General features: G+C 46.6%; 1 protein-coding gene across 7 annotated transcripts in view; it reads left to right on the forward strand.

Annotated features, from left to right (window-relative positions):
• REEP1 (receptor accessory protein 1) overlaps positions 1-17192 on the forward strand; it is a 98466-nt gene that overhangs the window by 42119 nt on the left and 39155 nt on the right. For all 7 annotated transcript variants that reach the window (XM_074992270.1, XM_074992271.1, XM_074992272.1 and 4 more), the window contains exons 4-5: positions 3082-3202; positions 7378-7491. In XM_074992270.1, the coding sequence (XP_074848371.1) occupies positions 3082-3202; positions 7378-7491 (235 nt within the window). The remainder of the gene's footprint in view (positions 1-3081; positions 3203-7377; positions 7492-17192) is intronic.

Consider the following 17192-nt stretch of genomic DNA (forward strand, 5'->3'; position numbering starts at 1 on the left):
TGCCTTCTCCCAACCTTTTGTCTCTTCATTTTACCCTGCATGGGGCAAATAGATATTTGAGTCTACATCCATATTATATATGAAATAATAGTAGCCCAGTATATATTGTGTTACTATCAATTTTGTTAACATTTTGAAAAAAAATCAATCAGATTTTTAGATTTAAATTTGTAGGTTTGAATGAAATAATTCCTCTGACCCTTAAAGACAATTTAATAGCTTAAAATGATAACACTTGAATATTTGAAATTGATTTAGTATACATAATTTAATTTCAAGAAGGATGTACACTCTAGAAAATCTTATAATTTGTAAGACTGATGACAGATCCAGTGCTTGTATGTAATGTCATCTTTTTATTCAGCACCAACTTATCTCAGTAACTTAAAAGTTTGCTACACAACTGCAGCCTAATTATTGATATTTATGATATAGACTATATAAGACAATTTGTTCAGAATTGTAAATACTATACAAATCTGCAGTAATTTAAAGGGCTGGGCTATTAACCATTTTTGCAATCTATTGTAGATCTAGTATTAAAGTTAATCTACTCACCTAATCAGGTGGCTGCAGAAAAAATGCATAAATTTTTTAAGCAATCTGTGCAGACTGTATTTGCTTGTGGGTGTTGTGGGTAGAGTCAAAGAGTCTGAGGTTGCGTCTACACTACAAAATAACTTCAAAGTTAACTTTTAAGTAAGGGGCTACTTCAAAGTGGCCTGCAGAGCAGCTACACATGCTTTTCCTTACTTTGAAGGTAACTTCTAAGTAAGGGAGGCTAACTTCAAAGTTTAACTTCAAAGCGGGGTGTGTGTAGACGCTTAACTTCGAAGTTGCTTACTTTGAAGTTGTACTTCAAAGTAAGCAACATTGAAGTTATTTTTGTGGTGTAGACACAGCTTATCAGTAAGAGTTGAAAATTCCCCTACTTCCTGCCACGACCATGGCACTATTTATTGATGTGAATCTTCAGTAAACAGCAGCGTCTTTGACATTACTTGGCCTCTTGAAAACACCATCTATATATAATCTTCCATTATTTTAAACTGAACTTGTCATTTGGCAACCGTGGGGGCTTGTGATTCAGTGTACATCTGTGTGCCTTCAATATACCACTAGCGAAGAGAGCTGCAATCAGGCCCAAATATAATGAATGCCATGATGGGTCAAGCTGGAGTGGATTGTTCATGGAACAGCCCTCGTATCCTATCATGCACCAGATTATCGGCAAAGGAGCGGTTAATCATACAAATTCCATCTTCTTCTAGAAATACGAAAATAAATGGACACAACACTACTAGAAAAACATGGTATTGCCACTGGAAGGTAAATGATAACTTGGTTTGTAAGTCTGAAGTGCATATTTGCCGCAGGTTGTCCTGTCAGAGCATTTAACCGATGTAAGCGTTCCAGTCCAGATTCCCAGTGGTCCCAACTAGAGGTGACAATCTGGTGCTGGACTCTGAGGGGCACTGGTAATGTCTGATACATACATGACCCCCGAAGAGTCCAGTACTGGACTGCAGTGTACGCAGAATCGGTGTCTATCAAGGATAGATGCGCTTCAAAATGTCTCTGGAAAAAAAATTTTGTCTGAATTTTTATGGGCCTGTTCTGGCAATGGGCCTGGAGCTTCAGCTTCCTCAGCCCCCTCCGTAATAGGGCACTGTCTGTAGTATTATTCTGTGTCTATTAGAGTAGTGCCAAAATTCCCCAGGGAGCAGCAGGCCCCATTGTGCTGCAAACTCAACAAGCACAGATAACGAGACGGGGCCTGCCGAATGTGAACGGAGCGAGGGTTTGATTGCACAGTGATAAGTGCCATTTCTCTGCAGAAAGGCAGACAGACGGAAGGTGTATAAATAAATCAGAAGAGGCTGGGCTGTGTGATAGGAAGTGTACTTTCTGTACCCCGGGCCTGGAAGGGCTGGGAATGCTGTAAAGCCAGACTCCATGGCTTCTTTGTGCATACAGCACCTTTTGTCACTTAACTGACTCTCATGGTCGTTGTTAAATAATGCTGCTGCTGTTAGGCTGCCGGGAAAACTTTGCATAGAGCAGCGGTTCCCAACCTTTTCCAGGCAGGCACCCATTTTGGCAATTCAGGAACACTTGGTGACCCAAGTCAATTCAAACGGGGGGAAGGGTGGGAGCAGTGCTGTAACTAGCTAATTTTGCACCTGAGGCAAGAATATAAAATTGCGCCCCCTTCATGTTTATAGATGCGTAGTAGTTATTTCATAGAAAAAGGGAAAATGCATTAACAATAATAAAATAATAACACTACTTTTATTATAGTTAATTATTACTTTATTATTATAGTTGATCTGAGTTGTGGTGGAGGAAAGACCCTCATCCCCAAACTGCTCCCCCCCACCCTCTCCCCCGGCTTAAACCCCACACTCAGAAGCTGGAGGGGCTGGGAGGAGTCACACCCAGAGGCTGGGGGCCACGGGCGCTGGAAGCCACACTCCAGGACCTGGAGGGGAGTCACACTCAAGGGCTCAGGGGGCTGGGAGGTTCACATTCAGAGGCTAGAGGGGCTGGATGAGTCACACTCAGGTTGGCGGAGATACAAACAAAAAATGAAAACTGACAAATCAGCTACATAGAACAGAAGCGGGGCCAAAATGGGGGAAAGGAAGAGGGGGCAAAAATTCCTTACTGCAAGAATTTATTAAGTGGCTTGCCTGGGATGGCTACGAATATCAAAGGTGGAGAAGCTGTCTTTGTAATGTGTAATTGCTTCTCTATTGATAGAGATAGCTGCTGGAGGTGGCGGTGTTAAGGAGCTGCAAATGGCTTCTTTAAGAGTCACATGCATCTCAGAGCTGCTGGCGACCCTTAACAAATCTAATCACGACCCATGTTTGGATCCTGACTCATAGGTTGGGAATCCCCAGCACAGAGCTTATCTGGAGTCCTGGGGTGGTCAGATGCTGGGGCAAGTTGGTAGTAGAACTCTCAGGTAGACAGAAACCACCCTAGGCTATGACTTTCCCAGTTGCTACCTGCCTTGGGCTTCTGTTATTAGAGAAGCTGTTAACAAGAAACTGTGTCATCTTTGTTTTTCCCTAGGTTTCCATTCTATTATGAACTGAAAATAGCTTTCATAGCTTGGTTGCTCTCTCCCTACACAAAAGGCTCCAGCCTCCTGTATAGGAAATTTGTACATCCAACACTGTCTTCAAAGGAAAAGGTAATTACAGGTGTTCATGCCCTAACTGAGTAGATGGCTCCTGGCAGTGGAATTAATGTTTATCCTACGTCAGCTGTATCAACGCCTTTCATCTCCAGAGGATGAGTTGCTGCTTCTTTTATTTATTTTTGTTCTTTGATCTTATTCTTTTTTTTTTTTTATAATCAGCCGCTAAGCTGATTCAGAATAACTTAGCTATGTCTGGGCCCTGGGGAAGCTTGGAAAGTGGGAGACATATAGCTTGTTTTCCCTGAAAATGTCACCCCAGAAACAGACTATGTTTTGAGGGGAGGGAATAGCTCAGTGGGTCATGCATTGGCCTTGTAAACCTGGGGGTATGAGTTCACCCCTTGTGCCTCCCTTTCAAAGATCTAGGTTAGGTTAAAAAAATCAGTGAGGGATGGTGATAGGTCCTGCTATGAGGGCAGGGACTGGACTCTTGAGGTCCCTTTTTTCAGTTCTGTGGTCTGAGACCTTCCTTCCCAGTACAGCAAACATCACAGGTTTGGGAGCGGGGACTGAATATAGCTGTGGTAACAAGGTGGGTGAGGTAATATCACTTATTTGACAGATTTCTCTTGATGAGAGAGAAAGCTTTTGTGCCATGCAGAGCTCTTTGTTAGGTCTGGGAAAGGTTCTTTGAGCATCCCTGCCAGCTGGAAGATGGAACAGATTACTTAGCATAGGTAGGCAGCACATATTGTGAGGGAAAACAAAGCAAGCAGTCCTGTAGCACCTTAAAGACTAGCAATGTTATTCGTTAGGTAATGCGCTTCTGTGGGTAAAACCCACTTCAGATTATGGAGCAGAACTGAGAAATTAGTGAAATATAAAGCCATGAGGTTGGGGGGGCAAGGTAGGATAGGAAGAAGGACAGGGAGAGTGTCCCATTAACATCTCTGCAGTTACAGTACATAGTGGCAATGAAGGTGTAGACTAACAGAAAAGTTTTGAGCATGAGCTTTCGTGAGCACAGACTCACTTCATCAGATGTAACACGGCTACCCCTCCAATACAGTACATAGTGGGTTACAGTGTTGTAATAAACCATAAATCCAGTCTGTAACTCAGGCCTGCTCTACATTACAGAGTTAGGGCAACATAAACCACCTCTGTATTGCACACCTACACTAGAATGTAGCTCCAGATGACAGGGCTGTCCCTGAGGCTAGAGCCCAGGACAACCCTCTGCCTCCCAGTGCCCCAGGTGCAAGGCCCTGGGCATGGTAACTGCAGGGGGGCAGGTGACCTGCCCTAGGTAATCATCCTGCATCCCATCCCTATGTAACACCAACAGATCTACACTGCCAGCCCTAGAGATAGAACCTGTGAGTATAGGGTCTAAAACCCTGCACTCTACCACCTGAGCTAAAGGCCAGCTGGCTCTCAGTGGAGGCTGTAGAGCAGAGACTTCACTCACCCCCGATGAAGTCTCAGTGCTTCTGGGTACTACACATAGGACAGCTGGGGCATCCTCCAAAGGAGTCCCAAAAGTGCGGGGCCTGGGGCGGCCACCCCACCTCGTCCTATGGCTCTGCCCACTGATGTAACTTGCTGACTACACCAAGTTAATAACTCCACCTCTGTGACAATGGAGCGTTTCAGTCTGTCGTTAGGTTAATTGCTTACATTGTCTGTTGCTACATTTCAGAAGCTGTCCCCCAAGGCCCCATGTTGGCTGTCAAAGGGGGCGAAGTGCTCCTGCTGAGGGCGCACACCGCCAACACAGGGAGCACAGCATGGACGTGTAAAGCCAGTTCCATTACTGGGGTGGCTGTACAGCCAGTACTTTAGGTTGACTTCATTCTGTGGTGTAAATGTGCCCCCCACTAAGTCCCTAATAATAATTTTCCTTAAGGCTCTGATCGAGTCACCGGTATTTTAGTAAAAGTCATGAACAGGTCATATGCAATAATCAAAACTTCATGGCCCGTGACCTGTCCATGACCTATGCTACAAATACTGCTGACTTAAGCTGTGTGTGTACCGCGGCTGGAGGGGGCGCTGCTGCTGATGGAGGGGACCGTCAGGGCGGTTTGCTGCTGAGGGAGACTGAGCCTGCAGCACCAGCAGCCAGGGGCCACCGAACAGCGGCTGCTCTGGCCACCCCCAGGACTGCTGCTCAGGGCGTCCCCAGGGCCAGACACACCAGATGCATGCTCTGGGGCAGCCTGAGCAGAGGCTGGTGCGACTGGCTTAGGGCCGCAGAAGTCACGCAGGTTGCAGAAAGTTCTGGAATTCATGACTTCTGTGACTTTTATGCCCAACACGGAGCCCTGCTTATTCAGAACAGGCTGGTCCGCCTGGCCTTGAGCTGTGGCACTCTGCATATAGGGTGACCGTCCATACTGTGTCGGGTGGGACAGTCCCATATCTTGGGCGCCACCCTGGCCTACCAGTTTATTTTGCCCCGTATTCCACTTCTTTAGGAGTGCCAGTGGCTGCCTCCAGTTCTGGCTCCCCAGCTTTTCCTGGCTGGAGGGAGCTGGGATCCAGACACTCAGGGCTGCTGCCCGGCTTCCCCTGGATGGGGGATCCTAGAGCTGGGAGCTGGACCTGCTCAGTGGTGTGGCTTCTGCCCAGCTTCCCGCAGCTGGGGGAAAGCCGGGAGCTTTGCTGGCAGGGCGGCAGCCCTGTTCCTGGTGTCCCAAGTCACGGGGCAGCCGAGAGCTTCAACTATCCTGCCCCGCCTCCCAGTAAAAGTCATGAACAGGTCATGGCCATTAAACAAAACTTCATACCATACTATACTATACATGACCAGACCCACTGCCTGACTCGCAGATAGGGTGGCCATCCATCCCGTTTTGGCCGTGACAGCGTCATTCCTCCATGTCCCACATTTGGCCGGGGGAGATATGTTCACCCTTTTCCAGTACCTTTCTCAGACCCAAAGGAGATCTCTGAAAGCTTGTCTCTCTCACCAGCAGCAGTTGCTCCAATGAAGGCTATTGCCTCACCCACTCTGCCTCTCCACTATCTTGGGCCCAACTTGGCCACTGCTACGCTGCATGTAGCTGGGTAGGTGGTTATTTCTGGAAGTACTGCCTTCTCCAGGTTAGGGGTGTGGGGATAGAGCGGGAGTGGGGATTCCCTTTCTCTCTGTTCCAAGTTGTGTAATGATGAGACAAGTCTCCTCACCGGTCTGTAAAATAAATATGACGATCACTTGCCTGTGTTGCACATTGAACTCCAATGTATCAAATGTGCTTGGAGATCCCTGGATGAAACACGGTCTGTTCTTCAAGAACAGTACCTCTAGAAATGACACCACAACTCCAGAGCTCTGGTATTTTGGGCTGTTTGTTGCCCTTGGTGTGCTTGGAGAACTTTTGCTGATGGGAAAAGGAGGTGTTGGGCAGATCAAGGGCAGCTAGTGTCCCTTTGAAGGTGCTGTCTGAACATGGGTCCGGATCATGTGGCATATCTGTATTTTAGGCATAAGGAAGAGAATAATTACTTTCAGGACAATAGTGCCACACTAGTGACCTGAGAGATGGAAAACCTCTGCAGAGCTAAAGCGCACACAGTGCCCATAGAGTGGCAATGCGCTCTCTCCCCTGAATGGATCACCAACATGCCTCAGTCCTGTACTAGGGAGACCATCGGTTACATGCAGTGAGGAGTTCATCCACATGCTTGCTCCTTCTTGGGCACCTCTGCTTGGACTCCCTATAAGGAGGAGGGGGCGAGCGGAAGGGAAAAGGCTGGAAACACCAAAGCCATTCACTCAGGCCAGCAAATGGCCATCCGATTGTAGCAGCTTCCAGGCACGGCTGTCTCAAGCTAAGTCAAACCACAGACTTCACAGGGGAAAGCCCTGTTGCCCGTCACCTGTGTCTTTCAGGGTTGGTTTGGTAACCACAGTATTGAATGTAGGAAAGCCCAGGATCCCAGACACTGCCTCTGTGGCTATCAGCTTTCTTCTGCACTGTTATCCAGTAACCACTGAGCCTTGTGGGCCCACTTCTTCCTCACAGAATGAAGCAACTCACAGAGAGTTCAATGGAAGCTACTGCTCCCTGCCATCCTCTTCTGCTTTTGAAGAGCAGGTTGTGAATGTCTCCCCACCTGATGGGCGGGAGATGCCTGCTGCTGTGCATGATGGCCTGACCCTGCGGGGGTTGGAGGTGTGAACTCCTCTCTCTTGTGCTCTTTTTTGTCTTGTGTGACAGGAAATTGATGACTGCCTCGTCCAAGCAAAGGATCGGAGCTACGATGCCCTGGTGCACTTTGGGAAGCGGGGACTGAATGTCGCAGCAACGGCAGCTGTGATGGCTGCTTCCAAGGTAACAGCCAGGAGAGCACAGGTCACGGCGGTGACATTAGCATCTCAGCTGGGTCTGGATTCCTTGCCAATGGCAACAACACTGTGGGGGTGGAGAGCAGGGAGGTGGGAGAGAGAGTCCAAAATTCTCTCCATGGTTACGATCCTGGCTCCCAGCCTCCTGTACCCCTTACACAGGGCCATGGTGCTGTGGGAGTGAATGAAAGTGGTAAATGCCAGGGGCCAGGCTTCATCTTCAGGTTAGTGTGAGGGTCTCCGCTGAGTGGGACGCATGGAGCAACTCGCGCTATCCTTCTTCTGGCAGCCCGAGTGCAGCCAAACACTGAGTGTCATATTGGCGTCCCTTGCCACAGTGCGAAATTTGATTTCAGGAACAATACTGATTAGTCATATCCAGGAAGAGTTCATACACCAGGCGGGGAAATTGCTTACAATTGCTTCATGGCTCCTTTGAGGGCAAATTAAGTCAGGGACAAAACAGACAAGAACTGAGGAGGGAGCCCCTGCATCAGACCTGTTGTTGGGTTTTTCATTGGATTGTTAAAAAGACTAGGTAACTTCTGACCTCTAATTTGGATGCTAATATCAAACCAGTGAAATCTGTGGCTTCTGAACATTAAATGCTCACCTGCTGTGGTCAGGAAGGCTCTCTTCTTTCATACCCTGACTGGAATAGCATTTTAGGATTGACTAGATTCATTATGAGGCAGGGTGAAGGGAAGATTCATTCATTTACATTCCTTTGAAGCAGCAGCTGTTGGTCACTTTTGGAGAGAGGATGTTGGACATAATGGAGAAATGGTTTCATCTGGATGTGGCATGTCCTGTGCTCCATTCCTGGGTTAGAACTAGAATAAGAAAATAACCATGACCTGATATTTCCAAAATTACAGCAGCATTTTGTAGTGGAAAATGATTGCTGTTATGGTTAATGTGCAGGAGCAGGAGTCTAGCGACTGGATTCGAATCTCTGTCACAGGCTTCTTGTATAGTCTCAGAAATGTAATTTAATCTCTGCCTCAGTTTCCTCATCTGTAAAATGGGAGCCATATGTCCCTGTCTCATGGGGCATTGGGAGGCTGAGTTCCTGAATGCTTGTAAAAGATTGTGAGCTCCTCAGATGGCAAGTGGTCTTGAAATGCAAAACAGATGCTGACATTGTTCTGTATTGTATCTGTAGAGTCGTACACCCTTCTGGTGTAACAGCAATATCAAGATCCATATTATAGATGTGTGAAAGCCACGAATGCGTATTTTGCTCCCTGCTCGCAGTGTGCTTGTTCTAGACATTGAGCCAACGTGATGCTGTACGTGTGATGGTCCCTACAATGCCTCAACACAACAGAGAGACTTTTGGCTGACGTCTCAGTTATGTCAAGGCTTTTTATGTCACTCTAGCAGCATAAAAGGGCCCTAAAATGGGTGGCAGCTGTCTGCAGAAAATATCACTGTCTCTGCACTGCTTTTGATCCTAACATATGGTGTAGCTGTCCCTGTGGCTATGTCTGCTTTCCAGGACCTGCAGGAGTATATGGGAAGGAGAGTATAAATTAGAGCAGTCCTGTGGGTGCTTGACTTACACTGGGGGCTCAGCAAGGCCCTGTCCAGCCCCATAATATGGCCTAAAGCCTTTGTACTCCACCTCTCCCTCCCTGCCCCAAGGAAAGGAAAAGAATAATTGAGTCTTGGCGCTTTCTCTTGAGGGTCAGTGAGTAGCTGTCCTACTTGCCTTCTCTCTCCTCCTATGGGATTTCTCTAGAAGGAATCTCTCTCTTTCAAAATGCGTATTTTGCAACTTGTGAAGGCACATACACAACTCCAGCAGTAGCAGGAGGCTGGGCAGAAGGGAGGCTGGGGATGGCCATAGGGAAGAAGGTTTGCAGGGAAAGAGGGGGACAGAGTAGTTTCAGGGATGATAGTTTTCCTTGATCTAAAGGAGATCCTTGCCCTGTGCTAGGAGAAAGAATCTTTGTGTGATTCTTTATCATTGTCACACCTTCTCTTTGGTTCTTATTGTGCCGCTGTTATATCTGAGTGCCTCACTGTTGTCTCTGTATTTATCCTTGCAACATACTTATAAGGTAGGGAAGGGCTGGTGTCCTCCTTTTGGGAGGAGGCACAGGAAGGCTAAATGACTTGCCAATGGCCACAGAGGAAATCTATGGTGGAGCATGTACTTGAACTCAGATCTTGGGCTAATACCCTAATCACTAAACCTCCCCACTGTCTATGACATACCCAGGGGACTGTTCCTAGGGCCAACATTTTAAATTGGGCTAGTACCTATAACAGGCAAGAAGTTTTACCTCGATGCTGGTTTTAGCCGAGGGAGAATGGATTAATGGCTTGTTTAGGGAATTAGTACTGGATCAATTTGAGGCATTTGTAGCAAGACAATTATTCTGTTCTTTTTCTGCCTCTGGAGGGAGTTTAATCTAATGGTTAAAGATGGGGACAGAGTTGGGATTTCGGAATTCTGCCATCAGTTCTGCATAATCCACTCTCCTCTCTGTGCCTCAGTTTATTCACCTGAACAGTTGGCATAATATTTCTCTGCATTGCTAGGGGTTGAGATTAATGATTTAATTACAGTCTGGAGAGCACTTCAGGGTGATAGACAGTGGATAAGACCAAAATAGCTGTTGCTAAGGGGAAATGTTTCTCAGCATCATGTTTAGAAAGTGCCCAACCTCCTATTTCATGCCTCAGCTTCAGGATTCTCTGGTTCTGTCTCCCCTAGCCTTTTGTGGGTGCTAGCTGATATGTATTAATAGCCCTATGGAGATGCAGCAGTTTGTCTTTAACATGTGTTAACTTGTCTCAGAGAGGTAACCGTATTAGTCTGTATCTTCACAAAACAAAGAAGCCATCCTGTAGCACTTTTAAAGACTAACATAATGATTTCTTAGTTGATGAGCTTTCGTGAGACAGACCCACTTCTCCAGATCCGGAAATTCTGATACAAGTAAACTGGCACAATGATAACTTTCTGTTAAATTCCTGTCATGCCAGTTTACTTGTATCAGAATTTCCAGATCTGAAGAAGTGGGTCTGTCCCACGAAAGCTCATCACCTAAGCAATCATTTTGTTAGTCTTTAAAGTGCTACAGGACTTCTGGTTTGTTAAGTGTTAACTTGTTCAAGTTGCAGCTCCAGGCTGAAGTTGGGCCCTCAAATTACTATTTTAGTACCAAATAGGGCCTGGTTTTTAGAAAAACTGAGCCCCTGCTGCCCCTATGGAAAGGTGGCCTCACCGAGTTGTGAAAGCAAAGGTCTTTCCCATCTCTTACTTCAGCTGAAATAACGGGACAGAGATAGATGCTAAGCTATCAGGGGCCCCATCCTCATCTGGTATAAATCACCATTACATCTGTTGATCTAGGCAAAAAGCTCAAGACTCTAAGTTTTTTGAGTATGAGCCCAGTTAAAGAGAGAAATGGACCCAGAGCTGCATACCCTTGAACTTCTGAGACATGTCCTGGCCTTTTCCATCTCTGTGGTCAACTAACACAATCCTACACAAGCACAGGCTAGAATATACTTGCCTCTTCCTTAGCTCAGATCCTCCACTGGCCTGACTGATAGATGGCCCAGATGTTTGATTAGCTGGACACACTTCAAAAAAAAAATCAGCAATAATGTTGCCAGGCACAAACAGGTGATTACTAGACAGTGTCCCAAGTTCCTTATTCCAATCTCCCCTGCTTGCACATGTGCTCTCTCTCAGTGAATAGTACGTTCCTGAGGATCTCTGAGTGGAGACAGAGGCAGAGGAGGTGCTGGAGTCCCCGCCCCACCACCCTGCATCCCCCATTTGTGGCACCACAGTCCTTCCCTGAGAACATGGTGACGACAGGAGGGTAAGAACTAGATGGCAGGATCTAGTTACCAGGAGCTAAACCCTGATGGGCAGCCTCCTTAACTTCCATTGCTTCAACCCGTTGCCCTCCCTCTGAGGGGCACTGGGCTCCTGCCTGCTAACAATATGTGTGCCAATCACCAACTCAGATGCTTGCTCATATGTTGTCTCTTTCCTGGCTCTTCTTCTGGGTTTGCCTTTTAGACAGTAAGCTCTTCCAGGCTGGGATTGCCTGCCAAAGGGTTGCATGGTATCTGGCACGATGGCCTCTTTAGGTCTACAGCTACATTCCTGATAATAATGATGACTGTGACTGGGGATGAGGAGCTGAAATCTCCCTGCAACAACTGCAATGTTTTGGATGGGGAAAAGATGAGGTGGAGCGAGGAGGCACGCATGACCAGCATTGATGAAAAGCCTGTTTGTGCCTAATTGTCTGCGACATGGTCCAAGAGTCTGTTGTGCGTGTGAAAATATGGCCTGAAACATTGCCAGACTTAGCGGTAATTCTGGCTGTCCGCTAGAAGCACCACTCACACAAACTAAGGGGTTAGAATTGCAGCACTGGATCTGGATAAAGTACGTAAAGAACAAGTTAAAATTACTTAGAAAAATTAGATGTCTTCAGGTCACCCTGGCCTGATGAAATGCATCCTAGAATACTTAAGCAGCTGATATAGGAGGTTTCTGAGCCTTTAGCTATCATCTTTGAAAAGTCCTGGAAGTTGGGAGAAATTCCAGAAGACTGGAAAAGGGCAAACATAGTGCCCATCTATAAAAAGGGAAAAAGAATAATCCAAGAAACTACAGACCAGTCAGTTTAACTTCTGTGCCAGGAAAGATAATGGAGCAAGTAATGAAGGAATTCATCTGCAAACATCTGGAAGAAAATAAGGTGATAGGTAACGGCCAGCATGGATGTGTAAAGAACAAATCACACCAGACCAATCTGATAGCTTTTTTTGACAGGATGACAAGTCTTGTGGATAAGGGAGAGGTGGTGGATGTGGCATACCTGAACTTTAGTAAGGCGTTTGACATGATCTAGCATGATCTTCTTATCAATAAACTAAGCAAATACATCTTAGATGGGGCCCCTATACAGTGGGTGCATAACTGGCTGGATAACCATTCTCAGAGAGTAGTTATTAATGGTTCTCAGTCAGGCTGGAGGGGCATAACAAGTGGGGTTCTGCAGGGATCTCTCTTGGGACTGGTTCTATTCAATATCTTCATCACCGGTTTAGATATTGGTGTACAGAGTATGCTTGTTAAGTTTGCAGATGGTACCAAGCTGGGTGGGGTTGCAACTGTTTTGAAGGGTAGGCTCATAATTCAGAATGATCTGGACAAACTGGAGAAAGGGTCTAAGGTAAACAGGATGAAGTTTAATAAGGACAAATGCAAAGTACTCCACTTAGGAAGAAACAATCAGCTTCATATGTATAGAATGAGAAGCGTCTGTCTAGGAAGGAGTACCGTGGAGAAAGATTTAGGGATCATAGTGGACCACAAGCTAAATATGAGTCAACAGTGTGATGCTGTTGCCAAAAAAGCAAACGTGATTCTGGGATGCATTAACAGGAGTGTTGAGAGCAAGACACAAGAAGTCATTCTTCCACTCTACTCAGCCCTCATTAGGCCACAATTGGAGTATTGTGTCCAGTTCTGGGCACCACATTTCAAGAAAAATGTGGAGAAATTGGAGAAGGCTCAGAGAAGAGCAACTAGAATGATTAAAGGTCTAGAAAACATGAGCTATGAGGGAAGACTGAAAGAACGGGGCTTGTTTAGTTTAGAAAAGGGAAGACTTAGAGGGGACACGATAGCGGTTTTCAAGTACATCAAAAATTGTTCTCCTTGGCCTCTGAGGATAGGACAAGATGCAATAGGCTTAAACTGCAGCAAGGGAGGTTTAGATTAGACATTAGGAAAAACTTCCTAATGGTCAGGGTGGTTAAACACTGGAATAAGTTACCTAGGGAAGTTGTGGAATCTCCATGGCTGGAGATATTTAAGAGCAGGTTAGATAGACACCTATGGGGGATGGTCTAGAACATGGGTGTCCAACCTTTTGGCTTGCCTGGGCCGCATTGAGTGAAGAGGAGTTGTCTTGGGCTGCATATCAAATATATAATATAGTTAATGTGTATAAATCACATAATAATGTTAAAAGTTTACGATCTTGTGGGGCCGCATTACTAGCTGTCCAGGGCCGCATGCGGCCCACGGGCCGCGGGTTGGACGCGCCTGGTCTAGAAGGTGTTTGGTCTTGCCAGGAGGGCAGGGAACTGGACTCAGTGACCTCTGGAGTTCCCTTCCAGTTCTAGCGTTCTATGAGTCTATCTCAGAAGCCGTTAAGGCCTGATTCAAAGCCCACTGGTGTCAGTGGAATGACTCATATTAACTCCACTGGACTTTGGATCAGGCTCTGAGAAAGACCCATGCTCTAGTGTTATGCGTAAACGACGCACACAAGATCTTTTATAGGGGAAAAGACAGTATGCTGCATGTGCTTTTCAGTCACTCACACACACAGACACCATGCACACTGTTCTGCCAGACGATGTTATAGTTACCAGTCCAGAGTCTGGATCAATCTAGTGTCCAGCTAGATCGATCACAGAGGGGGAGCAGGACCTTGTCGGTTACGATCCAATGGTCTCCTGCAGTTGGTGGCAAGATGAACCCAAAGTCCCATGGCAAAGCACCTTGCTTTTGTAATTCTTTTCTCTGTTGAAGTTTATAGATTCTGCTGTGTTAGTAAGTGGCCAGTGTGTTGTCTTTTTTATATTAGTCATTCCCAAAACATTTCTGAAAGGCTTATCCTGCAATCAATCATCTTTAAGAGTGCCTGCTCCACACTTTAGAATCATTAATCTGCCAATCTGATGACTTTCTGTACTGATGGTTCTTTTTTGATGCCATTAAGTCTGTCTTCACCCACGCTTTGCCACTCCTTCCTTGGCCATCTGGCTCTAAGGATAGCCTTTGCACCTTTGTCTTGACAAAGACTTGCCTCTTTTACACGCAAACAAAAAACGTTACAAGGGCTTTCAAAGAAAAGCATTGTGCTGCAGCATCTCATGTTGTGCAAAGCAACAAGCATTGTAAATCAAGCAAGACTTGAGCCCTTAACATTTCTCTAAACACATTAACATAGACACAATATCAGAACTCTGTCTCTTTACTTCCTAAATGCACTAAACTTTAAAACAAAGGGCATATAGTCAGTAAAAGAACTTAATGAATAAAAGTAATAAAATGCTAAATGTGTTAATATGTTACCTTACATTCCTACATTATTAAACCTAAAATACAAATATAAAAAGAATAAAAGTTTCAACTCCAACACTAGAATGCCCGTTAATGACGGAGTGACCCTCCTTTCCTTCTTTCCTCCTTCCCTTCCTTCCTCCCTCCCTGCTGTATAAAGCCTGGATTCTTATTATCTACTCCAATATGACAATCTGAAGAAGTGGGTCTTACCCGCGAAAGCTCATTTCCTAATAAATAAATAAACTTGTTCGTCTAAGGCAGCAGTTTCCAATACACTCCCCATTTGCCACATGCAGCGAATGGGGCAGCGCAGTGCTGCGAAGCGTGGCTCAGGAGAGCTGCACACGTGGGGCGCCCCTCCAGCCGCTCTGCGCGCCTGGTCTACCACATGGTGGGACAAGAGTGTGGTGGTAGCAGTGGAGGCAGCTCCTCTGGCCCTGGTGGGCTCCAGCTGCATCCTGGGGCGGCTCACGGGGCGGCAGCTGCAGCCACGTTTTGGTGCAGCTCCCATGGCATAGCTGCAGGGCATAAGTAATTCCATAAGTAATTGGGGGCAGGGGAAGGTAGGTGCCTGGCTGAGGGTGGGCAGTGCCTGGTGGGGCGGGAGGGAGGCTGTGTTGATCCCTTACATCCCTTTTGGACACCACAGGTGCTAAGGTGCTGCAGGACTGCTTGTTTTTTGTTTGGGACAGTCCTTTCTCTCTGGGCAAACGCCGTCCCTCTCCTCTCAGGTACAAGCAGGCTTCCCAACAGGGCTACCAGATCCCACACGGGCAACTGCTGCTGTGTGGCAGTTTGTTAATGGAGAGCGGCAGAGCTCTCTCCTTCAATCGACGTGAGACGCTGAGTAATGCGGCGGAGGGGAAAGCTGCCCTGGGAAAGCTGTATTTCCTTCTTCCGAGAACAAGGATAGAGCCCGCTTTGTAATAAAACCCCTCTGTTGGCAGTAGACTCCTGCCTTTGCCAGCCTACCTAAGGCCTCATGGACAGAGTTGTCATAATTGCTTAGCACATCCATCAAGGTGAGGGCCCTATCATCTCCCTCGTCTTTTGTGATTGGGATTTGCAGACATGGTAAGTGATTTTGGGTGCCCAGCTTGTCGGACTTCAAAAGGACCCGATTTTCCAGGAGGTGCGACACACTTGCCCTCTGCAAGGAGGCCCGCTTTAAGTGTGTCATGCGGGGCCTTCAGTCATCAACGGTCACTTGAAAAACCGTGGACTCATATTGGGCTACTCAAGAGGAGGGCACGGGGGTTTCTTGAAGCATAGCCTCAGATGCTCGGTATTACAGCAGTTCTCAGATTACCTCACGACCACGCTTCTGTGTTCCTCTGTCTCTTAAAGGGCCGAGCTCACCACTGCTTCTGGTTTCCAGAGGCCTTTTTCCACTAAGTGCTCTACAAACCAAACACAAACTCTTCTCTGTACCACACCGAGGGCTGCTGCTCCATCCCCCCAACCTCTTCTGTTGTGTGTTTCCTGGACGTAAAGCCAGCCCCCCATCAAAGGTGAAGATGGCTGGAGGGCAGAGCCACACTGCTGGGATTAGATTGGCAGGGATTGCAGGCACTGATGTAAAGCCCCACAGGAGAGGAAATGAACTGCACAAACAAAACACACAAACAAAACAGCATGTTGCAGGGAGCCAGTATTCCTTTGTTCCTTCTTACTGTCCTAGTATGATTTTTTCCACACTGGTGATTGCAGTGAAGATGTGGAATCAAGATCGAATGGAGCACGGATCCAGAACTGGTGCGGGGAGGGGGAAGGGAGACAGAGTGTGCGTGTTTCATATTGCTCTGAGATGAGTAGTCTTAAAGCTATCACAGCCCTGTTAGCTCATGTGGAAATCAGGTTCTATTTCAAAAGCTTATGCTGGTATCCGACTATGATAGCTTCCGCCTGCAGCCGTCAGCTCTTTACAATGTCCTTAGTACATCTAGCCCCATTTCTCATGTTGCCTCTCAGTTGCCAGAACTAAGATAGCTGCCAATGGGCCAGCTAACGGTACATACACGTCACTTAGCACTGTTTCTAAATTGGCAGTAAATTCAGCAGCGCTTAGCTCCTGTTGACATGAAAAGGAATTCCTCCTGTGAATTATAAATATGCCAGGAGACTGGATGCTCATCTGGTGAGAAGTTCCTAGTAGTATAAAGAATGAAGTGATGATACTTGGTGCTTTTGAGGCAAGCACTTCAAAAACAGCATGGCCGTTCTGATCAGTGGCTAGTAGGCCAGCTGGCCAGAGACATGCCACCTTGCTCTGGGTGTTCTTCAACTACCTGAACCTGGGACTGGATGATGAGGGATGGATGAGTCAAAATTACACTGCCCTGTTCATTCTCTCCAAAGCACCTGGCATTCACTGGTGTTACAGGACAGGATACTGGGCTAGATGGACCATTAGTCTGTCCCAGTGTGACTGTTCTTAGCCCTAACCCATACAATGCCTGTGAGGTGTTGTTTTCACTGCTCTCAGGTTGGTAAACTGAGGCAAGGAGACTTGAAATAACGCATCTGAGTTTCTAGATGGACTTCCTCAAGGGCAGTGCCTCTAA

Source organism: Carettochelys insculpta, chromosome 4 (assembly GCF_033958435.1).
Source record: "Carettochelys insculpta isolate YL-2023 chromosome 4, ASM3395843v1, whole genome shotgun sequence".
NCBI classification, from domain to species: Eukaryota; Metazoa; Chordata; order Testudines; family Carettochelyidae; genus Carettochelys; species Carettochelys insculpta.